Genomic DNA, 25878 nt, shown 5'->3' with positions numbered 1-25878 from the left:
TTTTTCTCTTAATTCTGATCTAATGTAATTTAGCCATTTTTGCCTTCTCTTTTATGTTTCACTTTTAGGATTTCCTTTCTTACCTCAAAGTGCTACATATATTCTCACATATTTTTCCTTTATTATCTTTATAGTTTTATTTCTTTTGATATTTTTCAAATACCTGGAATTCTTGTTTACATTGTCTTTCTTGTAGAGGGAAAGGAGCTCTGTTTATAATTCTTTTAAATCACATCTTATTTAATATGACTCCTATTTGGACCATGATTCCCTTGACAGATTTTGTCCTGGGTTTGCTGATTGCATTCCTTTCATTCTTGTAGAGAGAAAATAATGTAGATGGCAATGAATCATTTTCTTTCAGCTCTATTTCACAGTGCTTTATTGCCTGTTTTCTTTGCCCTCCTAGGGCTGGAACACTTCAGGAATTCTGTTGGACTGATTTTATCTTCTGGCCTTCTTCATGATCTAGATGGTAGTATCCAGGGATCTATTTTCCATTTGCTTCCAATAAACAGAATGCGACATAATGGCTAATTTTCTAAAATAAGGATTCATAATATTTAAATACACACCTTTAATATCATTGTAATGGGACTATAGAGAGGGGAGTTAAATGCATGTGAGTAGTCCACTATTTTCTAAAAATCTGCACAACTTTTTAATGTTTTCACTATACTATCTCTTAAAGTCAATCGTATTTATGTGTTCCTGCTAGGAAAAAAATCATAAAATTTGTTTATGCATTTAAATAAAATATCTTCAAGTTTCAAGTACATGAGAACTAATTGTTCATTAGCAAGAAGCAGCTTTTTCCTTAATTATATATCCTTACACATTTTAATTAGGATTCAGTTAGACTTTTTATTTAAAACTACTCATCTCAAATGTTTTAAAAGTGACCCAACCTATACCTCTTTTAATAGCGATTCATATAGCTAGAGGAAAATGTAGAATTAGTTAATCTAAGGTGTTTATACAAATAATTCAGATTGCATCTTCTGAACTTCTCTTATCCATCTTTCTCATGTTTTCCCATTGCTCCCCATTCACCTGTGTCAGATTCCTCCATCTATACCTCTGCTGAGGATAGTGATACCCCGGCTGACAGCTACCACTGGTATCCCTGTCCTCATCATGAGAGACACTGTTTAACATAAGCCACTTCAGCTGCCAACCACTGTTCTGCTTTCTCTACTGACTCTCACTGTTGTAATCAAGGGCATAGGAAGTGACACCTTGACTAGCTCAAGTTACCAATCTTTCAGCAAGTTTGAAACCGATCCACATTCATATAAAACTGGGACATTGTCACTGAATAACTCTTCCAAAGGACAATATATCATCTTTCAAATTTTCACTCTTCCTTCAAAGCATAGCTACCAGACTGTTGGCTCTTTAGTTTGCTCATCTAGGCACATGTGTATATCAGTTGGGGAGAAAGAGGATAGAGGGATTTCAAAGGAGAAGCAGGAGAGCTGAAAGATGAAATTGTTCTACCATGCTAGCCTGTACCTGGTAACAACCTCAGCACTGACATCTCAAATGATGAAAGGAAGGGACAGGGAGAGCTTGAAGTGAAGAAAACATGAGAATACAAACAAATTCTTGCTTGGTCAAGTTGGATTGGAAATTAGGGCCACCCATTTTAGCAGTATCTTTTTCCTTTCTGCGGCTCTTTTAAATTTTTCAACAGTATATTTTTCTTCTCCATTTCTCAGGGATTGGAGGAAATTGAAGGTCTTCTCATTCTTCTTGTTAGTTTATAGAGGTTTTAATCCATAGTCAGCTAGCTCTACAGAAAGGTGGCATGGCTGAGGGGTGTCACAAAGGAGAAATACTCCAACGCAGGGTAGACAGGCAGCAGCAAACAGCAGCAGCAGCAAGTGACCTCTTTTACTTTATTGCCAGAGTACAAACCCCAACACAAGGCATTTGTATGTATGGAACACTTCACTGAAGATAACAGAGTTTATAAAGTCTGAAATAACTCTTTAAGGAAAAAATGAGAAGAAACTGATTACGTTGATTTGGGATGTGCAGGCAAACCGAACCATGAGTTCACAGATACTCCAAATTACATATCTGGGTTCCTTCTTTAGCAACAGTCAACATGCAGAGGGAACGTGGACCGTTTGGGGAGTAGGTTTTGTGGGTTACTGAAGGAAAGGGGAACAAGGAAATTTAAGGGAATTGGCTAGGGTGTGACTTAGTGGGCCATTTAAGGCTCCTGGTAAAAACTGTTGTTTTGAAATGTGATCATATGGTCTCTAGTGCCACCTGTTGCTCAACTAAATGAAGAACTACTGGCTTTACATCAATCCCTAAAGAACTACACACCTAAAGGTTTGAAGAAATGCCTGATTTCGGTGATATCCCTCAAAACAACCACCTCCAAAGGCTAAGGGAGAGGTGGGAATAGTAGAAGATGGTCTGTGGGAGTGTCAGGCAATTACAGTAGCATCTGCTGTATACAGTAGAGAAATACCTAGGTTAGAGAAGGCCTCCAAGCATGACAGAGCTGGCTTCCTGCCTGTTGAGTACTTTAGGACCAAAGGATGTGATGGAAATAAATTATTTTTCTGATCTAGATTCTAAGCCTATCTCTGGCCATTTGTACATCTTCTCCCAGTACCTCTGTCACCCACCTATCTGATGATAATAATTACCAAATTCTAGCTTTTCTTTCATATATTCTTATTATTACCTAGAGGAAAATATATCTAATAAATATACATTTTAAACTGTCTTCAAAATATTGTATCAACACTTGCTTAATTAAATCAAAGAAAAGCCCTAAAAATCACTTGGGTCAGGGGTGTTGCTAAGTGATGAACTGCCTAGCACATGAGAGGCCCTGGGTTCAATAAATAAAAAAGAAAGAAGGAAAATACAAAACCATAATTATCTCACAAATTTTATTTTTAATAGAAATTTTTAAACTAAGTATCTATGATTTGAGAAGCAGGGTTCCTTTTTGTGATCTTTTTTCACAGAGTACACTTGTTTTAAACCTAGTTCCTGGACCTGTGGTTATCTCGTCACATGGGTAAAAATGTGCCATGGAACCCATAAGGCATTCGCACAGGTACCGCTGCTCTGCCTAGTTCTTCAAAGGTCCTGGCATCCAACACAAGGAGAAAATTGCTTTCATTCTAGAAAAGAAAAAACAAGACTGAAAATGCCTTCCTTTTTTCATCAAAAGTCAGTCTGTCTCAAATCTTTGCAAATAGGGAAGGGTAGAGGGGGTGAAGGGAGGGCAGGGCAAGGGGAAAAAAAAATAAGAACCAAGATACCCATGTAATGGTACAAAGATCCCAATGATGTATGTAAATGTATTTTATACCTAAAATGTACCAATAAAACTTAATGGGGGAAAAAATTAAAAATTAAAAATTAAAAATTTTTTTAAAAAATCAGTCTGCCTCTTCCACCATGCTAAAGAAGAGACTGTATTTTATTCATTTTTATATCTATCCCTAGGTGCAGTGCCTTCTCTATGCACTCAGTAAATGTTTGCTGAATTGCTGAATGGTTTCCAAAGGAAATAATGACTGAACTTCACACCTAAAGTGAAGAAATTAAGTGAATTATACCAATCACCTTTATGGGTTCTCTTTGAGTCTAATGATCTCTTTACTTGCCCCTTCACAATCTCCTAGGAGACATGGAAATTCTTTCTTCCAAATTAGAAATGCCTCCATTTTGTGTTACTATGGAGCTGCTGAAAGTGAAGCATTGCAAAGCAGACTGACATTTGCCCTGATTTAATTACAAGAGTGCCAAGTGCATGGCATGAAGACTAAGCCCATGACAGACATCATTAATTGATCACAGCACTTTACCCACCAAATCATTTAAAGAGCTCAGGATCCTGAACCCTAAGTAGCCACTAATAATTAATTAAAGCTGGTATTTGAAGTGAACCTATCTGTCACAAGATTGCCCCAGACAAGAAGTCAGTTAGTGAGCAACACTATTGAGACATGCGGCCAGAGCTTATGATATTGGACTTTGAGATCAGTTAATTGAAATGGGCGGCACAGATAGTGGTATAAACATTACACAAGAAGCCAGAGATTTAAACACTGGCTTTATCCCTATGAGATCTGATACAAGTGTGCTTCAACCTCTTTAATTTATAAATTCCATATTTGTAAAATTGTATCCCACAAAGTTGTTTTAAGGACTAAGGTAATAAGTATGGAAGTGTTTTGTAAATGACAGATTTCTATGCAAATGTAAATTATTATTATAATTCTGCAAATAGAACTTTAAAACAATAATGAGGTATGGATTGTGATAAAAGGATACATAAACAGCAAGAAGAGGAAGAGAAGGGAGAAACTGCCATATAAGAACAAACTATGGACTGCATCACTAAATATCACCTTCAAATGACTTAATGCTACTTTTTTCTGACTAGTGACAGAGAAATACTTTTACCTGGTTGGAAGTGATCACAACAGAAAGAATAACCCCACCATCTTCTTTATTTGTTCCTGGTACTGGAACAAAAATAGGTTCTGAAGGATAAAAGCCATCTTCTCTCCAAACCTGCAAAAACACCCCCACACAAAGTATTTGATAAAAGGCTAGTTGTGATGGGAAAGCTTTCTATAGTTTTTGCCACTCAAAAATGAATTTGTATATCAATAGAATATTGCAACAATTAAAAAATTAGGCTTGCTGAGTTGAATTGAGAGAGAGAGAAAGCCAAAGAGATTTGGCAGCCCCCAAATTCCATCAATGGAATCCATTTCCCATTAACCTGAAATAGAGGTGTCCCAATAACCTCAGCCTCACAATTTCTCCTAGGATAATATCAAGCTTAGAATTATTTTTCCAGTCTTAGGTTTCTTTTAGATTCCCTAGAGGAACATACTCCTAACTTAGGTGATTCTATGGTTCTCAAACTTAAATGATTGAGCTACACCTTAAAACGAAAACTAATTTAAAGGGTAGAATAGGTTTTTGAAAAAGTTCAGAAAAGGAAGAAGGTTTTCATTACCTTCAGTGTCTTGTTCACCATATCAACCTTGATCAGAGAATCCCCCACTAAATGCCGAAAGCCACAACCATAAAAGAAACGATACTTTTTGCTACTGAATTGCCCATAGTTGATCTGGGGAAATTCAATGCCTCCTTCCTCCTCTAGGTCTTCATGATGTAAATTTTCATGGACACACCAGATCTAAAAGAGATCCCAAAAGTATCTGAAGAGATTGCTTAATTCTCTTAATTCTTCAGTGTAGGTTAGTGAGGGATCAAATACAGTATAAGTTTGTGAATGGCTTGGAATCTAAAGTTATGTTATCATTTTTATATTGTTCTGATTTCCATTATGAGAATAAATGCATATAATATCACTGGGTTTTGTGAATAAGATGTCAAATGGCATAGGAGATGGAAGTGGCATTTTATTCTACTAAAGTTAAGGCATTGATAGCTGCACAAGGATATGCCTGCAGTAAGCACAACTGATCTTGAAGGCAGGAATAGTCAATGCCAATCTCAAATGCTTAGACATTTCATAACCATTAGAAAGTTGCAAATGTCTGTTTCAAAACACAAAAAGGATAGTCACACAGTGTTCAATCCCACCAAGTTTCTGTGATTTGTATGCAAGCAAGGTTCCATGACCTTACCCTGCTCAGCTGAATGTTATAAAACCAACTGGGCACCAACATTGTGGAGAATACCCAAAGAATAAAGTAACATCACCAAAGCTTAAAGTTTTCTTTTTGCTTTGTTTCGTTTTGTTTTGTTTTGTGGAACCAGAAATGAAACTCAGGTCCTTGTGCTTGCCTGGCTTACCTTTCCATCAGCCTGCTTCACAGCACTGGCTGAAGAATAGGACAATGGACTGAGGTTCTCTCCCTCAACAGCATTCACACTGACATCTAAGGGCAAAACAAACCTTCGAGGAAAAGATCTGGCTACTGAATTATAGACCTGTTCAGAAGAAACAAACAGATGAAAAAAATTTCACTCATAGGGTAAGAGTACATCTCAACAACCTACTCAATCAACATTATAGGCAGTTCTAAGTAATTACATAAATGATAATTTCCATTCATTCAGTAAGTCATTGTTGAGTATCTCACATAGGCTAAGCACTGTTTTATTTATTTATTGAGCTGGATATTTTTTGTCAATGCAAGTGTTATCCCAATGGCCCACATTCCATCCTTAAATGCTGTTTTAGACACTGGAGAAATAGTGGTGATAAAACAGTCATGGGCCTTGTGGAATTCTATATTGTAGCAGTGGAGTAAAAAATCAGATAATACGTTATTTAATTTGCATAAAATAAATGTTTATATAGCCAAAGGCCTGAGTGACTAGAAAGTAACAAGGGATGCTCCTTTCTTTGGGTTTAGTCAGGGTAGACCTCTATGCATAAAAGAGTCAATCTACCAGGTTTGTATTGCTCACATCCTGCACAGTGTTGAGAAAGACCTGTTTTCAGACTGATCCTTGGCTAGGAATTGAGTTCTTGGGATGTTTTGTTTGATAAGAGTGCTTTTGTATGTGTGAGTCCTTGAATCACACTGTACTAGTTTTTCTAGATAGTTTATGCTAACAAGGTAATTTATAATGAACACTTGAATTCTGCTGTGTATCTAGAACTTCAATCACTATGGTTAATCATGCAGGGGATATATGCCTACATAACATCCCCTCAAAAATGCTGGATAACCAGGCTTGTGTGAGTTTTACCCAGGTTGTTATGAGTAGTTCCAGGAGGAATTACGTCCTGTGCAATTCTACTGAGAAACAAATCATGTTGCCTTCAGACTTCATCTCATATATCTTTTCCTTTTGCTAATTTTTCTTTGTATCCTTTTGCTGTGATCAGAACTATGAACATGTGCTGAACCCTCTGAGTTCCCTAAGGGATCACTGTAGCTAAGGATGACCCTGGGAGTCCTCAACATAGAACTACTCTGGTAACTCACTTGTCCTGTTTTTCTACACCTCTAAACCTCCTCCCAAATCCACCCACAATTTGGCATCTAAAGTAATTCTTTAAGGGCTTCTTCAAGCAGCTGGGAAGGGAGATGAACCCCCAATACAGCCTGTCTGTAGAGATAATGTTTAAACAGCAGACTCAAACAAAACAGGTGCACCTAACGACCCCATGGACAGCAGCAAGACTGAGAACTCAATATTTGGTCTTTCTGGTCTCTAAATAGATATATATCCTGTATCTTGTAAGACTCAGCCTCACTATGCTGCTGGATTCCAGAGCAACACATCTTTGAGCAAACAAATTTACAGCCTCACACATGATGCATCAAGGTGCCAAATCCAAGCAGAATCTACATTTTTCTTCCCCTTAGCACAGCATAGCAGAGGCATCAACTAACCAACCACCCAGATTCTAGACAAGGACCATGTCTGGGGAGAGAAAGTAAGCCTGGAAGCCCAGCAGACCCAGAGAGAAAGTATAGACATGGCCAGCAGCCTCAGAGATTCAGGTGTTATCCTTCCAAAGTGATTGGGCAAGAGACAACTAAGGGAGACCACCGTAGAAAGGGCACAGGTTAGATATTGACTCCCTAAGATGCTTAAGCTCAGGTTGGGACAAATATGAGCCCTGCCCTCCGCAGTGAGAAACCAGACCTGGTTGAGTGTTGACATTAAGTCCAATAATCTGCTTGAACTTCCACCTAGCAGCCTACGTCCATCAGAGACCAGAAGGCTGATCGTTTTCCCATCTCCCAACGTGAGGAAGGACATGCGTTGAGTTGGACAGTTGCCACAGTCTAGGGTATACAGAAAGAGGGACCTCTGGTCCAGGGAGGTCATGTCACAAGCCCACAGGCTCTAAAGCTAGACAAAGAAAGTTGTGACTTCCTGGATTCAAATACTGCAGGTCCTGGAAAGAAACCACTCATTCAAAAACACAAAGAATTTTTTTTACTTTTTATCATTTTTCTTTTTCTTTTGTTGGTTTGTTTGCTGGGGATATTTTTCTCCCTTTTTTTCTTTTTCTTTTCCATTTTCAACTTTTTCTTCCTTATCTTTCTGTTACTTTCTGCATTTTGCTTTCTGTTTTTATTTTTATTTTTTCTTGTTCATTATTTTCTATGACTCTTTTCTAATACTATTAATTTCCTTTTATTCCTCAAGATGATCCCTTATTTCACTTTTCTTTCCTCCTTCTCATCTTCCATTGATGAATTTTTCAAATTTTACTTTTCCATTCTCTGGCTCTTCAACCCCTCTACACTTAACTAATAAAACTATTAAGCTTTATGATTTTTTAAAAAACTAGTTAACTCTATGCTTTTACTGTTAAATACTATTCTATTGTGGAGGTAAAGTTGTTCCATTTTAGTAGATATTTACTGTAGGTCAATATTTGGTTTGTCTTAGTGTTTATAGTATAATTTTATAAATCTCTTTTCTATGGTTAAGGGTGATACATTATTGGTTCGTAGGGGATGTCAATACCCAGGTTGTCTTTGACACTATTATTGTGGGTGATTTTCTTACCATAGCCAAGGTGGAATAGTTGTTGCTATTAATTGGTTTTCTCTGGATGCCAATATCTGGATTGCCTTTGTGTCATTAACAATACTGCAGTACATTCCCAGAACTAGGTACAGGGTCAAATATACTGCACTCTTCCCTACCAAATAAACAGAAAAGATTGGCTCCTGTGACAGAGGCAAAGGCCAATAGTCAGCCAGGTCCAGAGAGCATTGCTGAAAAGCAGACATTAGCTAAAGAGATCTCTATACAAGCAACAAACCTTTCCAGGGTAATCAGCCCACAAGCCTCAGCACAAAAAAAGAAGAAAGAGGGGCCAGGGATTTGGTTCAGTGGTTCCGCTGGGTGCCCCACAAGCACAAGGACCTGAGTTCGATCCCCAGTACCAAAACAAAGAAGAAAGAAAGAAAAAGAAACACAGAAGGCATGGCAAACAAAATGCCTCCGAAAGATCTCAACTTCCAAAAGCCGATCTGTGGGGCATTGAAAGGGAGGAAATCAAAAACCACACAGCTAAATTATTCAAAAGGATAACAGAAGAGATAACGAAACATATCAATATGGTGCTTGGTAATAATGTGTAAAAAGATAATGGGCCTAATAAAAAAAATGACCAGCAAATATACAAAAGACACTGAAAAAAAGCTACCTAGGCTAAACAAAATTATACAAAACGTGAATGACCAGCAGAGAAAATAGAGTACATAAAAAGGTACCAAACACAAATTCAGGAGATAAAAAATTCTTTCAAAAGTGTGGGAGACAGAAGTGACCAACGTGAGAACAGTGTCAGAACTAGAAAATAAGGCTATTGTCAGCGACCAATTAATGAGAGATATCTGAAAAACAAGAAGAGAACAGGAGTGCTTGGTGCACATTCCTGTAATCCAGCACTCTGGAGGCTGAGGTAGGAAGAGCGCTGTGAGCTGGCGAGCAACCTGGGCTACGGTGAATCTAAGACCAACCTGAACTGCATAATAGCAAGACCCTGTACTTAAAAAAAAAAAAAAAAATGTAGTAATCTAGGAGTAAAAGTGAACTTCCCTAATCTAATAAAATGTATCTTTAAAAAATAATTTATGTCCCCTCACAAGCTGCACACAAATGTTTATAACAGTTTCATTGATAATCACCATAATTTGTAAGCAACAAAGATGTATAGTAAGTGAATGGATATTCAACTGTAGTACATCCACACACAAGAAAATTACTCAGCGATAAAATAAATGAGCCATCCAGACACAAAAAGACATGGAGGAGTTTCAAATGTATATTGCTTTAAAAAGTCAGTCTGAAGAACATACATAACCATAAGATTCCATTTATATGACATTCTGAAATAGGCAAAGCTATAGAAATAGTAAAAAGATTATTTAACACAAAGAGTAAGCCCTAACATAAACTATGAACTTTAGTTAATAAAAGTAGATCAATATTGGTTCATCAATTATGACAAATGATCCATAAAAGTATGTTATTAACAGATAAAACTTGGGAGGGATGTGGAAACTCTCCATACTTTCTGCTTGCTTTTTTCTTTAAACTTAAAACTTCTGTATAACACAGTCTATTAATTTATTACCATAAAGCAAATGACATGCTTAATGGTAAAACATCAAAAGCTTTTCCTCTTAAATTGGGAACCAGATAAAGATGTCACTATCCCCACTTATATTCAACACTGTACTGGAGAGCCAACAACACAAGACAAGGAAAAGAAAACTCCTAAGCACTTAGAAAGGATGAAAAGAAACTGTCCCATTATTTGCAGTTGAATATCGCTCTGGAAAATCTGAATCTCTAAATTATTAGAATTTGTAAGGGCAACTATATTAGTGAATACAAGATCAACAAAAGTCAACTGTTAAACATCATACCAATATATACACTGATATAAGACGAAAATAAAAGATAAATAACATTTAAAATAGCCGGGGATTTAGCTCAGTGGTTCCGCCTCCTGCCTTGCAAGCACAAGGTCCCAAGTTCGATCCCCAGTACCAAAAAAAAAAAAAGGGGCAAACATTTAAAATAATTTCAAAATATCAAATATTTATAAATAAATCTAATAAAATGTATGTAAACATATACTTAGAAGGCTATAAATATTGAAAAAATGAAGTCTTTAATAAGTAGAAAAATATATATTCTCAGTCTTCTGTATTCCCATAAATTTTTGAATCAACTTGTCAGTTTTTACAAAGAAAATAAAATTCTGTTGTCATGTTGCAAGAACAGACCAATATGGAGATAATTGACATTTGATAACTGATAATTGATAAGTACTCTAAAAATATATATATTCTTCCATTTATTGCATTGTTTAATGTTTATAGCCTTCTGAGTATATGTTTACATACATTTTAATAGATTTATTTGTAAGTATTTAAGTCTTAGCTAGTACAATAAGGTAAGAAAAGGCCTGGAGATTTAGCTCAGTGGTGTTGCCACCTGCCTCACAAGCACAAGGTTCTGAGTTTGATCCCCAGTACCAAAAAAAAAAAAAAGTAAGAAAAATAAAGAATAGGCACAATTATTAGAAAGAAAGAAAAGTATTATTTTCAGATAATATGACTGCACAAAGAAATTCCAAAGTAATCTATAACTTAATTATTTAAATTAATAAGTTAACTTAGCAAGATTCCTGGATATGAAATCAGTACATAAGATGAATTACATTTCTATATATTAAGAAAAACATAAAATGAAAGCTGAAAAGATACCATTTACAACTATTTTAAAATACACAAAATGCCTAGAAATAAACTGAGTGAAAGATATGTCATATCTTTACATTGAAAAGTATAACATTACTGAAAAAAACTAAAGAAGACTCAAATGGAGGAATATTCCACATTTACAGATTGAAAAACTAATATTGCAAAGATACCAATTATCTTCATATTGGTCTATACTTGCAACATGACCCCAACAGAATTTTATTTTCTTTGTAAAGACTGACAAGTTGATTCAAAAATTTATGGGAAAGCAGAAGACCAAGGAAAACCCAGGCAATCTTAAAATACAAAACAGCTAAAAAACTAAAACTATAGATATTAAGACACACCAAGAAGCTATAAGTGAACTTAGTAAGTATAGGTAAACTGAAAAAGAACAGTACTCTAAAAAAATTTTTTAAATAAGATTATAGTATCTGGTCATGGTGGCACATGCCTGTAATCCCAGCATGTGGAAGGCTGAGGCAGGAGGACTGCCACAAGTTTAAGCCCAGCCCTGGGATACATAATGAGTTCAAGGTCAGTCTGAACTACATAGTAAGACCCTCTCAAAAAAACAAAAAGGGAAAAAATAAGATGACAGTTGAAAAATAGCCAGATGTGGTGGCACATGCCTATAATCCCAGCACTTGGGAGGCTGAGGCAAGAAGATCAGCATGAGTTGGAGGCCAGCCTAGACTACATAGCAACACCCTGTCTCAAAAAAGAGTATAGCTGAAAAATAAAACTACAGATGAGTCCAACTTATATTACATAATACAAGAAAAAATTTTATTTCACATTCAATATCAGGAAAAAGTAAATCCCTTTAGCTAAATGAACAAATATACCCACCGGTAATCCATTTTGCTATTCCTTCCAGGAAACAAGTACAGTATGTTTAGTGCTTAAGTGTAATCAGAACTAATCACAACTGCTTCAGAAATGTATCTTCATTGTCTTCACTATGTTTTTTATTTATTAGACATTCAAATTATTTCTAAATATTTTTGGTACACATACATATGAATCTCAATCCTTTTTACTTCCTCTTCCCTTCCCTCACATCTCCCCCCACCCCAAACCCATTTCCCATCTCCACAAAGTCTATCTTCCTGTTTCCCATCATCTTTATTTTGCTATCTAAATTATTTATACTTTGGGCTTCTCATATAAGACAAATCATGCAATATTTAACTTTCTATATCTGATTTATTTCACTTAGCATTATGGTCTCAAGGTGCATCCATTTTCCTCAATAACTCAAATTTATCCCTTTTATGACTGAATAGTACATTATATATATATAATATATATTATATATATATATTCTTTATCCATTGATCTGTTGAGGGAGATGTAGGCCACTTCTAAGATTTAGCTATTGTGAGTTGTTCTCCTACAACTATGAGTATGCATATTATCACTGTAATATGATGATGAACTTTTTCTTTCATGCTTTAAAACTTTTCTCCCTCCTTATTTGCCAAAAGGGGGCAAAAGCAACAGATAATTCCAAAGCTAAAGTCAGATCTTGACTGGTTCAAAGTTACTTTAACAACTCTCTACAAATCAGAGATATTTACCTGATCAAGCCCTTCCCCAGATTTTCTGAGATTCTGTAGTTGGTAAACATCTAGGCTTCTTCCATCTTCTTGACAACACAAATCAATTACAATACAGCCCTGGTCCTCAAAAGCATTGATTTGATGAAAAGTAACAAAAGGTTTGCTGTAATACATCCCTGGAAGAATCTGCAGGGGAAAATAAAAACAATGAAAAGAAGACATTTGCCTTTTTTTTTTTCCCCTTCAGGGAACAGACCTACAAAGCTCAAATTAAGAGGGTATCCCCACCCTTACTTGGTATACCCAGTAGGTGTAAGAGAAGTAGAATCCAAAACATAGAGGCAAATACCCTCTGATTTAAGTACTGCTTGCTTAAGTCATCTCATTTCATATTAATTAACAAACTGAGGCTATTTTATATAGGTCAATCAACTGTTACAACTAATTTAGAAGTCTTTATGAAACACGGTTCAAAAGGAAAAATAAACCCTAGACAGTAACTACATGGTTAAAGAGAAAGTGCTGTCATTTAGTACATGATATAAGTGGTTAATTCTTTGAAAAGTACACTCATTACTAAAATTTTTTGTAATTAAATTCAGGTAAATTTAGAATACTATCCTCTTAGATAAAACGAACACAGACAAAATAGTACTATTATTAATCAGAAGTATAAAAAGACAATCAACCAACATGCTTAGACTTTGGTGGGATTATCATACTGACATACCAGCAAGTCACAGGAGCAATTAACTTATCAATGCAAATGTTACAGATCTGTGCATGACAACATCCTCTTTTGTAACTATCACAAGATGGAAGAACCTATAATAAGAGAGATTCCTAGATGCCATTTTAATTCAATCAGGTAATTAAATGAATAAAATAATTCCTAAAATTATCTAATATGCATCATCTACCATGCTAATATACTGTCTACAGGTAGCCCAACCCAACAAAGAAGTCAATATACTTAATTAAGAATGTCTTTTAAATAATATCCAGTGAAGATTTTTTTTAAAAATAGTCATATGGAAATTCATCTCTGAATTTAACCATTTTCAAGATAAATATGTTCAAAACACTCCACCTGTCCAGTGCATTTATTCACCACATGAAACCGTGTATTATACTGGGGTTTCCAGCTTATTCCATCTGAAAAAGCCTTTCCCCGAATTTTAGAAGTGATAATTTTCCACAGCTTCATTTTGAGAGGCTGTTCAATGAAGATTATGTAGTTTCTTGTCATTCCTGAAAGGTTCCAGCAAACAATAAAAGGTTATTTGGTTTGAAATGCCACCATCACAGAGCCTGACTGAATGCCTGGACAAATTACTACTGACTTCAAAAAAGGCCAGCCAGAGATACCTCACCATTTCCCAGCTTTGCTATACATATTTCCTATTCCTACATTAAAAAGAAACTGCTAAGAATAGCTTGGGTTGAATGTCCTTGGCTTACTTTTTATCTTTTTTTTTCTTTTTAAATTACTTTGATTTTGGAACAAAGAAATGAAGTACATTAAAATGTCATTTATGATTTGTACATTTATTCCCTCATCTTTTCTTATTTATCCTCATGTTAAGGACCTAGAAGCAATTTGGCTATAACAATTTAAAATACAGAAAATAGGGCTGGGGATTTAGCTCAGTGGTTCTGGCGCCTGACTTGTAAACTCAAGGTCCCAAATTCAATCCCCAGTACCAAAAAAAAAAAAAAAAGAAAGAAAGAAAGTAAAATACCGAAAATAAATATTCTGAGTAAAAGCTAAAGCAATCTATATAAAATATGAAGTCCCCCCTCCACACACACACACACACACACACTCACACGCACGCACACATAACACAGTCAAGACTTTTTTGTGTATGAGTTAAAGCTTTAAATTGTCTTTTAAAAAAAAATTTTGGTGTTTTCAGACAGAGCCTCCTCATGTAGCCCAAGCTAGTCTCAAAATTTCAATCTTCCTGCCATAGCTTCCCAAACACTAGGATAACAGGTGTACATCATTACACCCAGTTTAAAGTTGCCTAAAATCTTGAGTTCTGTTACTTAATTTTTTAATTAACTGTTTGTACTAAAGCTACTGTTCTTTTCAAGCAGGTAACTGGCTAGTGTAAGGAGTATATGACTAAACAGAATAACCTTAATTGGCAAGAAACGCAACACTGGTTTCAATATCATGAACTCTGATGTAAACTGTTAATAGCACTTGCCAAAACTAGTCCCCCTGATACAGTAACATTTAGGTAAGGCCCTTTGTAAATTGGTCTTTACTCACCAAAGCTATGGTAGTAGGAAGGCTTCATCTTCTCTGTAGAAGCAATAGAACATATCACCTGGGCTCCATGGATTGTCTCCCCAGGGTCCACCTTCTCTGGAGGAACCCGAATAACGTTATAACAGGAACCTGGAAAACGAAAAGTCCTATCTTTACTGTTTTACCTATAATCTAGAATAGATGACCACCCTTGCCCTTGTGCATTAGGCAAAAGCAGATCCACACAATATGCATGAGGTATTTCACGAAGGGCTATTTCAAACAAAGATTTAGATATAAAAATACATTAACTTTACAAAAGTCATTAGCTAAAGATTCAAAACTAGATACACAAGTAATCAGTCAAGGGTTCGCTGTATTTTAATGCTCTCAAATGGTTACTTCTTCACTCCCTGCAGATGAACCCCATGCCTACTTCATAGGAAAAGACAAGACAGGAGCCAGGAATACTCTCAACTTCTGTTTGTGTCTCTCTTTCCTCTCCATACTTCAACAACTACAGTTCCATTTGCACCCATGTCCAATTCTTTCCTCAAGTTCTCTGGATCCTGACGTTACTCTAGGTCTGATTGCAATCTATCTCATCAACATTCATCCAGTCACTCATGTGGCTATTGCTTACTAGTTCTTCAAGAGTCAAGTCAAGTTTCCATTCCTCAAATAGCCTTTCTTGACTCTTCCTCACCCCAAAAGCATTTGATGAGGGATAGTCATATCCCTCATTATATATTCATTATATCCTACACAGTCTTAACATTTTTCATTATACTCTAATTTTCTGCTTATCTGTTTCCCAGTAGACTATTGAGCTCTTCCAGGATAGGAATTGTGTCTGATTCATCTTTACATTCTCAGTACCAAAAAAAGACTTCGCATTTAGTAGGCACACTATAAATGGCTATCAACGAATTAACTAAAAACATAGATTTGTTAAGCCATTCAACAAATGAATATACATTTAGGTGATATTAAGTTGTCTTCCTGGTACTCGAATTTCTGGTACAGGTAGTGATAAACTTGGGTAATAGAAATTTGAAATTTCCAATTTTCTTTTGGAATAAGATGACAATATAGCTCTCTATTCATCTATTCTGCAAATACTTCTTTTAAAAATTCATGTTTAAGAAATACGTACTGAAAACCCCTACAATGTTTATAACCTCAGATCACAATGGAACATTAAAAAAATGTGAGTTGTGCTAAAAAAAACAAACAGAAAATCAGCTGTTAAGCATAGTTACAAAAGGACCACAGGGCTGGGGATTTAGCTCAGTGGTGCTGTGCCTGCCTCCCAAGCACAAGCTCCTGAGTTCACTCCTTGGCACTAAAAAAAAAAAAAAGACCACAGAATCACATATTTTAAGCTCAATAATGCCACATTAGATTTTCCTTCTGAAACATTCAAATGAAGTTTCATATGTTTATATCTTAACCATAAAGGGCTCCTACTTATTTCTTTTAAAAACCTCTATTCCAACTTTACCTTGTGGGCCATAGGAGTTTCCCATATTGTATACTGTTCCATCTGGGTCATAATGAGGATGTGCAGTTGCTCCATTCACAGCAATAAATTTTCTCCAATCTACCTGTAAATTTAAGGTTGAGTGATTTTTTAAAAGTTACATGTGCTGGTCTCTATTGACATGCATATAATAGTGAGGACATGTGAAATATTTTTTAAATAAAATATGCAAACTACAGTATATTCTCTAATTTCTTGCCTCTGAGAAATCAAAATTACTTTCCCACCAAATTTTTTAAAAACTGAATTTAAAATCAACACAAAAACAAAAACCTACCACCACACACACACACGCACACACACACACACACACCTGAATAGATTTGTGTAAAACCACAAGCTGGTCCAAAAGAAGCACATGATTTAAAATTAAATTAAAATTTTGATCTGAAATTTTATTTTTAATTAATTTATTAAAGCAGTATAGGTCTAGTGAATCTCTAGTCTAGCACTAATTGTAACTGAGAAGAACATGATTCATCAAGTAAATCAGTACTATTTCATTTTTCCTTTACTCTATTTTTTTTCTCCTTTACTCTAGGCTTCAGATGTTAGGATTAAGGAAGGAGTTTAAAGTTATCTTTAAAGAGACCAACCCCACATAGTCCATTCTAATCAGAACAGAAGATGAAGGTTAACTGAATTAATGGATAATTTTATCTTTATGTGGTTAAGGTTCTTCAGATATTTGCTATTTTAAAAAAGTACTCTGAATGGGAAGAAATTTTAGGATCTATTTTATTCATTTTTAACTATATATTACCTTTTCTGTTCTTTCCAAAGTTTCAATGTCCACTTTGTTCATAAAATTGGTCTCAGTGCTCATGTAGTAATCATCCTTGTACTGCACAAAGTTGACATTGGTATTGTCAGTCATAGCTAAAACCAACCATCAGAGTTATTTTAGTACCAGAGCTTATGGTAGCACACCCGAAGCACATATTCAGAGAGTTTCAATATCCTCTGACATTAAAAAAAATAAATGTTTTTCTGGGTACGTTAAAGGCTGCTTACCAGGCATCTCAAACTTTGACATGAAACGTTCAAAAATATTCTTGCATGGGTCAGGAAGAGCCAGTGTGCCAAATTCTGAGATTACAATTCTATTGTGAGCACTATTGGTCTTATACGTATCACTCTGTAGAAATTTGCTCCTATATGTAACTGTACCCTTCTCTATCCTGAACTGGTGAAGCAAAGCCATTCCATCAAACCAGTGACTATACCTGCAAACCAGGAAAAAAGGGGGAAAAACTCATATCAGTAAGAAAAGCATAAGTCAGAATAAGAAATAAAGTGACCTATGTGTATTTCAAAAATAGCAGAGTGGTAAGTGACAACTCACCCTTTCTGAGATTCAGAATCCAGACACTGAAAAATAACAATGTAGAGAAGAAAAAAAGAGAGAAGTAGATCCCCAAGAACAAGAAAGATATGACAGGAAATTAAAACGTATAGAGAAATTAAAGAGATAAAACACAATGCAGAGAGGCTGGGGATTTAGTTCAGTGGCGCCGCACCTGCCTCGCAAGCACAAGGTCGTGAGGTCAATCCCCAGTTCCTAAAAATAAACACACACACACACACACACACACACACACACACACACACAATGTAGAGAAGGGAAGGGACAGTCTGCACTTTCTCCCCAGGGCCCAGATCATAGCTGTCAGGAAAGGGAAACAAAAACTACAGAGACTACAGAGACAAAGTGAAAGCTGGGGACTCAGAGGGCTTCAGGGAGAAATGTAGTGGTGGAATGGACCAGTGGGTGCTGTGATCTGCAGGAAGACCACGGGATTCTGCTCCCACATGAGTCCTTGACAGCTAACAGCTGGTGAGTGACTCCAGTCCAAGCACCTGTCATATTCCTAGAGAGTGCTTGGTTGGACACCATTTTGGGGAGGAGTTTACTGAACCTGAGACTCAGAGCAGCTGCAGGATGGGCTCCCATTGTTATATTCCCACAGTGACTGGGTGAGAGACAGCCATAGGAGACAGCTGTGGCCAGGGAGCAGGCTGGAAAGAGAACTCCAACAGGTTTGAGCTAAAGAACACAGGCCCTGCCCCCACAGCTAGAGGCCAGGCCCAGCCTGAGTTGCTCTGGGTTTGAAAGTCATGGCATTGGTGCCTTTGCCCTTATTCTTCTGCCTGTTGTTGCCTGCATCCAGCACAGGTCTGGGGTCTGACTATCTTCTTTATCAACCAGCATGACCAGGGACATTCCTTGACTTGGACACTGCCCCAGAACTGTAGATCCTGGAAGAAAACCACACAATCAAAATCACAGTTTTTGTTGTTGTTTTTGTTTTTTAGTGAGTGTGTCAATTGTTTGGGGGGATTTTTTTTTTTTTATTCTTTCCTTTTCTTTTCTCTACTTCACCAGTTTATTGGGGCTTGGAGAATTTTCCTTTGTCCTTTTTCCTTGATTCTTATCTCTTTTTCTTACTTTTTTTTAGTTTTGTGTTTGTTGTTACTGTGTTTTGTTTTTTGAGACAAGGTCTCATTATGTAGTTCAGGCTTGCCTTGAACTATGTAGCCCAGGCTGGTCTCAAACTCATGGTGGTCCTCCTGCCTCAGCTTGCCATGTGCTGGGATTGCAAGTGTGCACCACCATGTCCAGCACTTCTTTTCTTTATTTTTTCCTCTTTTCCTTTTGATTTTTTTTCAGTACCAGGAATCGAACTCAGGACCTTGCACTTACCAGGCACCCACAACATTGCCGAGCTACATCCCTGGTCCAGAAGCATGTTTTCAATTAAATCATTGACTTAAAAAAATTAATTGAAGGGCCGGGGATGTAGCTCAGTAGTTTTGCCGCCTGCTGCGCAAGCGCAAGGACCCGAGTTCAATCCCCAGAACCAAAAAAAATTGAAGAAACACCCTCAGCATGTCACCACTATGTCTGCATGTAGATGTAGATGTATCTGTTAAATGTCATTTAACAGTGTGATCAGAGCTTCACAGTTGTGTGAGGCAATTCTTACCCACAGGTGAAGGGCTACTCAGCACTTCTCTAGATCTCTACCCCTCCCTTTATTTTTATTTATTTATTTATTTATTCATTTATTTATTTTTGGTACCAGGGATCGAACTTGGGTCCTTGTGCTTGCACAGCAGGCAGCGAAACCACTGAGCTAAATTCCCGGCCCCCTTCCCTTTAAATCTAATCTGAGGAGCTAATCTCCAAAATGAGTGTCCAGTCTCCACGTGGCCTGAAGATATTTGCACTTCTCACTCAAAGCACTGCACTATATAGCAAGACCCTCTCTCAAATAAAAATAAATAAATAAATAAATAAATAAATAAATAAATAAAATGGTCATTCAGATTTTGTAGCAGCATAAATAAAAAGGTTTTTGATAATGTGAAAGGTTTTTTAAGCAGAAAAAATTCTACCTATGACTGCTGTTATTTAGAACAAATGTATAGAACTAGTGGGGAAGAGTGGCAGGCAATGCACCAACGCGTTAAGAGAGGATGTGCCCCACTCCTTTTCCATAGTTTTATACAAGTAAAAATTTGTAAAATAAAAATTTTTCTAATATTAAAAATGCTAAAAATAAAGCAGATTATTTCCTAGCTATAGGAGTTTCTTCACATAACTTCATACCCCTACCAGATACACAGAAAACTTACATCCTAACAAGTTATTGGCTTTTCATTATTTACATTGTATTTATTGAGTGCTATCTAGGTATAGGCCACTGTTCTAGATATTGGGGATAACAGATAAAGTAGAAAAAGTCCCCACCCTCATGGAAATTACATTCCAGTGGGAAAACACAGCCAATATATAAATAAAAAGTATTACCCAAGGATAGTGCTGCACAAACTTGTAACATATCCCAGTATTTTCAGATTGGGAAGTCAGGGAAGGCTAAAAGGACACAATATTTAAACTGATATCTGAATGACAGGAATCAAACCTGAGAAGATCAAGAAAGCTAGGATTAAAAAAGCTGATGCCACAGTTTGTAATAGCTAAAGCTTGGAAACAGCCCAAGTGCCCATTAACTGGAAACTGGATAAAGAAGATGTGGATTTTTTATAAAATGGAGTACTACTCAGCCATAAAGAACAAGAAACTAGAGTCATTTATAGCTAAATGGATGCATATTGAGGTCATACTCTTAAGTGAAATAAGACACACGTGTAAATACCAAATAGTTTCTCTAGTGTGAGACACTGAGAGTGTAAATAAGGATTAAAAGGATTAATAACTAATAATTGATACTTTGAAATAGGAAAAGGTCCAAAGGAGTAGGGGTGGTGGGAGGAGATGGGGAAAGGGAAGAATGGAAAGGAAAAATTATGAGAAAAGAAAAAAAATGGAAATGAAGTATGTGAATAGGGAAGGGTGGAGGGGTGAAGGACGCACAGGTAATGGGGAAAAAATAAGAACCAAGATACATGAGGTACAGGTACAAGCACCCAATGATAAATGTAAACGTGTTGTATACCTAAAATGTACCAATAAAAGAATTTAAGCAAAAAAAAAAAAAAAGCTGATGCCAAATGCTCAGCAAAAATAAATGTGATCAGTATAAGGAACTGAAAGAAGCCACTGTGTCCGGGGAGTATAGGGTGAGGGAGAAAGTGGCAGAAGGTGAAGACATTGCCTTTCCCTCAGGAACTTGTGGCAAAACAATTTGGTAGTCATACAGAGAGCTCCTGATACCTCTCTCTTTTTTGGCATAAATTCACAGAGTGCTTCAAATTTACAATATTAAGCAGATCAGCAAAAGCAAAACTTTCAAAAAATAATTCTTTTTTTTCTTCCTGGGGCTACAGTTTGGAATCTGTAATCAAAAGAGAGCTAATGGAAATGTACACCTGAGAGAGGAAATTAAGTCATATTTCATAGAATCGGCCCATGCCAAGAAATCCAAATTTTTCTCCAAAATCTAGGCTTACTTATCCTTCCCAAACTCAAATTTCCCAGGTCCAACTCGAAGTAGATAGCCACTGAGCCACTTAGGAATATTTCCCTGGACTCGAGCAGAGATAATATGTGGTGTCTCCTCCATCGTGGTCAACAGGGGTGCAATACATGGCAGACTCTGCTGCTGGCCCAACATGGCTCTTTTCTCAGTATATGTCATGTACTTCTTCAAAACTGTGAAGAGGAAATCAAAAGTATACAAAAAATTACCAGATCTTGTATAAACATACATATGTCCCCCCACAGACAATAATCTTAGGAACTGGCAGCCTGTGGGAACCATGACCTAACACCAAATAGTCTCCAAATCCTCCTCTCTCCTTCCTCATTCTCAAACTACCAATGCTTTGATTCTCATTTTTGTTGTCATTTTTTTTTTTGGTACCGGGGATCAAATTCAGGACCTTGCACTTGCAAGGCAGGTGCTGAAACCACTGAGCTAAATCCCCTGTCCCTGATTCTCATTTTTAAATCACAACAATCCTTCTTGGATTTCTTGTACTACTAATCTCCCTAAGAATTTACTTAGGACTTTACTGTTATTGTTTGCATGGTTGAACAATGCTTGTCTACATATTAACTCTAGATGTGCTAATAGTAACTTCACTGTTACAATAAAAAATAATTACCAAACCCAGCCTGGACAACTTAGTGACCTACCAAGACCTTGTCTCAAAATAAAAAATTAAAAAATGGGTTGTGAAGGCCCTGGGTTCAATCCCCAGTAGTGTTTTTAAAAATTACCACCATTCAGTATTTTCATAATTACCTTGGCTTCAGTGGTTTAGATACACAAGAATGGGACACCAAAGATCTCATTGTGATTTCTGGGAAATTTAATAGGAGGTGAAAATTACTTTCTTCTATTTTAATGGCATATTCATGAAAACACATGGCATTTTCTAGGATAAGGGTATCATAAATTAAATTATGCAGTGATACTCATTATGAAATTACCTGAAGTCACCAAGCCACAAGAAGTAAAACTCTTTATTACAAAACAGGGGTTGAAAACTGTTTCCATTGACCTCATCTTATTAAAAAGCTTTTGCAAAGCAGGAGAAACCACCAACACAGTGAAGAGACAACAAAAAATTTTTACCAGCTATTCAGATAAAGGACTATTATCTAGAATATATAAAGAACTCATAAAAATCAGACCCCCCCAAATTTAAAGAGCCAATAAAAAATGGGCATTTGAAATAAAAAGACATTTCTCAGATGAAGAATTAGAAACAGCAAATAAATATATTAAAAAATGTTCAACATCACTGGTCATCCAAGAGATGCAAATTAAAACAACACTGAAGGGCCGGGGATTTAGTTCAGTGGCATGGCCACCTGTCTGGTAAGTGCAAGATCCTGAGTTCGATCCCCAGTACCAAAAACAAAACAAAACAAAAAAAATCAGTGCTGAAATTCCATCTCACTCCCAAAAGAATGGCTGCTATCAAGATATCAACCAAAAACAAACACTGGAGGGGCTGTGCGGAAAAACGAACACTTCTCCACTGCTGGTGGGAGTGTAGACTGGTGCAACCACTGTAGAAACCAGTGTGGAGATTTCTCAAAAAACGAAAACTAGAGGTTCCATTTGACCCAGCTATACCTGTACTTGTCATATTCCTGAAAGAATGAAAAATATCATACCACAGCAATATATGCACACTCATGTTTATAGCAGCAGTTTGTAATGGCTAAATCTTGGAAACAACCCAAATGCCCAGCAACTGACAAGTGGATAAAGAAGATGTGCGTTTTTTATACAATGGAGTACTACTCAGCCATGAAGAAGGATGCGCTTGAGGAGGCTCCCCCACTGCCATTCCAGCACTCCTAGGGCAGAGGAGGTGAGCCAATCCCAGTGCCCAGGAGGAGGCTCACCCACTGCCATTTGACCACTCTAGGGCAGGGGAGGTGAGCCATGCAGGTGCCAGCAGCACACCTCCCCCGTGGAAATGAGAAGACACATAAACAAGTCTCAAAACCAGACTTCTAGATGACCTACAGCAATCCCAAAGGGAAACCAGATGGAACAATCTAATACTCAATCACAATCACCTGGACTCCCTGAACTGGCAACAAAAGAGGATCTGGAAAAAATGAAATCAGAAATGATTTCTCAGATAACAGCAAAGATTGTGCCTATAGTGCAAGGCATGATTAATAAATCTAGAGCGGACAGAGATTAAAAAAATAGAGGAGCTGAGGAACAGGATGGAATCCCAACATAGGAAACAAATGGAATCCATAAAACAGATGCAAACAGATTTCCAGGAGATTAAAAACTCCATCGAAAGTCTACGCAGTAGGGTCAGGGATATAGCTCAGTGGTTCCACCACCTGCCTCACAAGCGCAAGGACCTGAGTTCGAACCCTGGTACCAAAACAAAAACAGGAGAGAGAAAGTCTACGCAGTAGAATGAACCAGTGTGAGGATAGAATTTCAGATATAGAATATAAGATTGCAATTAGTGACCAGGAAAAGAAAAATTGCTTTAAAATTGTAAGGGACCACGAGAAATCAATCCAGCAGCTGCTAGATGATGCAAAGAAGAATAACATAAGACTGATTGGAGTCAATGAAGAAAGAGGAGAGAGTGCAGATGACATTTAAAAAAAACTGTTCACAGAAGTAATAGCAGAAAACTTCCCAAGGAGGGGAAAAGAACTTGACATACAGATAAGTGAGGCATATAGGACTCCAGCTAGCCTTAATCAAAAAAAATCTACATATAGGAATATAGTAGTTAGGATACCAGAAATCCAACAGACGAAAAACATTCTACAAGCAGTGAGAGAAAAGAAACAAATCACATACAAAGGAAAGCCCATCAGAATCACAGCAGACTTCTCAGTGCAAACCCTCAAGGCAAGAAGAGCTTGGAATGATGTATTTCAAGCCCTAAAGGAAAACAGCCTCCAACCCAGATTGACGTACCCTGCAAAACTATCTTTCAAAACTGATGGAGAAATAAAATACTTTCATGAGAAAGAGCACCTCAGGAACTTCATGAATACCAAACCAGCACTCCAAAAAATTTTAGACAATATCCTAGGAAAAGACAATGAGGATCACAACCCCAGGAAGCCCAGCAGAATGAATCCATTGGGTGTGACAAATTAAATGCAAAGGGGGAGAATCCAACAAAAAGAAAAAGCCATGACAAGGCTTTTAAAACTTTTAACTTCATCTCCCTAATGAGTGTATAATTCAATCTTGTTATTGTACTGATTAGTATTTTTCTCATTCTAGAGTTGCACACCTTTCCTTGTGCTATACTGGCTATTTATCATCTTCTTGTGTCTTTTTAATTGGGTTGTCTATTAATGAGCTGTAAGAGTTCTTTATATATTCTGGTCATAGGTTATATGCATTGTAAATATGGTCTGTTTAAGGACTGCTTTTCATTTTAACAATGTCATTTAAAGTTCTAAATTTTGATGGAATCTCATTTATCAATTTTTTTCTTTTATATATCATGTTTTTTGTATCCTAAGAAGTTCCTGCCTACCCTAAATTCATAAACATTTTCCCTTATAATTTCTTCTTAAAGTTTTATACTTTTAGGCTTTCATCTTTAGGTTCATAGATACTTTCAAGTTATTTTTGTATGGAAATACAGGGTTGAGGTTAATTTTGTATATACAGATACCAGGTGTTCTAGTACCATTTGCTGAAAACACTATCTCTTCCTCGGCTCTTGAATTGAGTTTATATTCTATAAAATGTTAATGTTAAATAATCTTTCAAAACTCAGTGGACCATATATGTGTGGTTCTATTTCTAGATTCTCTGTTTGATTCAAATGATCTATATGTCTTTCCTTACACCAGCACTGCCTTGATTACTGTAGCTTTAGAAGAACTCTTAAAATTAGGTACTAAACGTCTTCCAACACTGTTCTTTTTTTTTTCCTTTTTACTTTTCTAGGTCCTTTGTACTCCTACATAACTTTTAAATTTCAATATCCAATTCTTCCTTTATAGCAAGTATACATAGACCTGAATTTTTATATATACCTTGTGTTTTCTAATCCTGATAAATTCAAATACAAGTTCTAGGGGCTCCTAGAGATTTCTTAGTATTTTCTCTGTAGGTGATCACTTCATCTACACATAAAGATTTTGCTTCTACCTGGTCAATCCTATCCTGTGTCATTTTATTGCCAGACTATTTTGGTTTAAGCCTATGTTTCAAAGTTTAATGGACAGATGAAGAGTAGGCATATCTGCCCTTATTCCCCACCTTAGGGAGAAAGCATTCTATCTTCTCCATTCATATAACCCATTCTCACTGGAAGTATGGAGTGCATGTCTTTAATCTGTTGAGAAGGTTCTGT

General features: G+C 36.5%; 1 protein-coding gene across 6 annotated transcripts in view; it reads right to left on the bottom strand.

Annotated features, from left to right (window-relative positions):
• Positions 1-2901: 2901 nt before the first annotated feature.
• Positions 2902-25878, bottom strand: part of Bco2 (beta-carotene oxygenase 2) — a 28939-nt gene continuing 5962 nt past the window's right edge. Inside the window, exons 2-13 of one of the 6 annotated variants that reach the window (XM_021237829.2) lie at positions 22305-22362; positions 21508-21709; positions 17605-17816; positions 17354-17469; positions 16552-16654; positions 15069-15197; positions 13878-14038; positions 12806-12973; positions 5818-5955; positions 5012-5194; positions 4447-4557; positions 2902-3155 (exon numbers count right to left, since the gene is read on the bottom strand). In XM_021237829.2, coding sequence (XP_021093488.2) covers positions 3042-3155; positions 4447-4557; positions 5012-5194; positions 5818-5955; positions 12806-12973; positions 13878-14038; positions 15069-15197; positions 16552-16654; positions 17354-17469; positions 17605-17816; positions 21508-21695 — 1623 coding nt within the window. In that variant the 5' untranslated portion in view covers positions 21696-21709; positions 22305-22362 and the 3' untranslated portion in view covers positions 2902-3041. The other 5 variants (XM_021237828.2, XM_004856584.3, XM_013076543.3 and 2 more) reach the window with 5 other exon arrangements.

Source organism: Heterocephalus glaber, unplaced genomic scaffold, assembly GCF_053883595.1.
Source record: "Heterocephalus glaber isolate CG9 unplaced genomic scaffold, H.glaber_assembly_v1.0 deba00001429, whole genome shotgun sequence".
Lineage (NCBI taxonomy): Eukaryota > Metazoa > Chordata > Mammalia > Rodentia > Bathyergidae > Heterocephalus > Heterocephalus glaber.
Note: the sequence above shows the minus strand (reverse complement) of the source record. Positions and strands in the feature narration are given on the sequence as shown.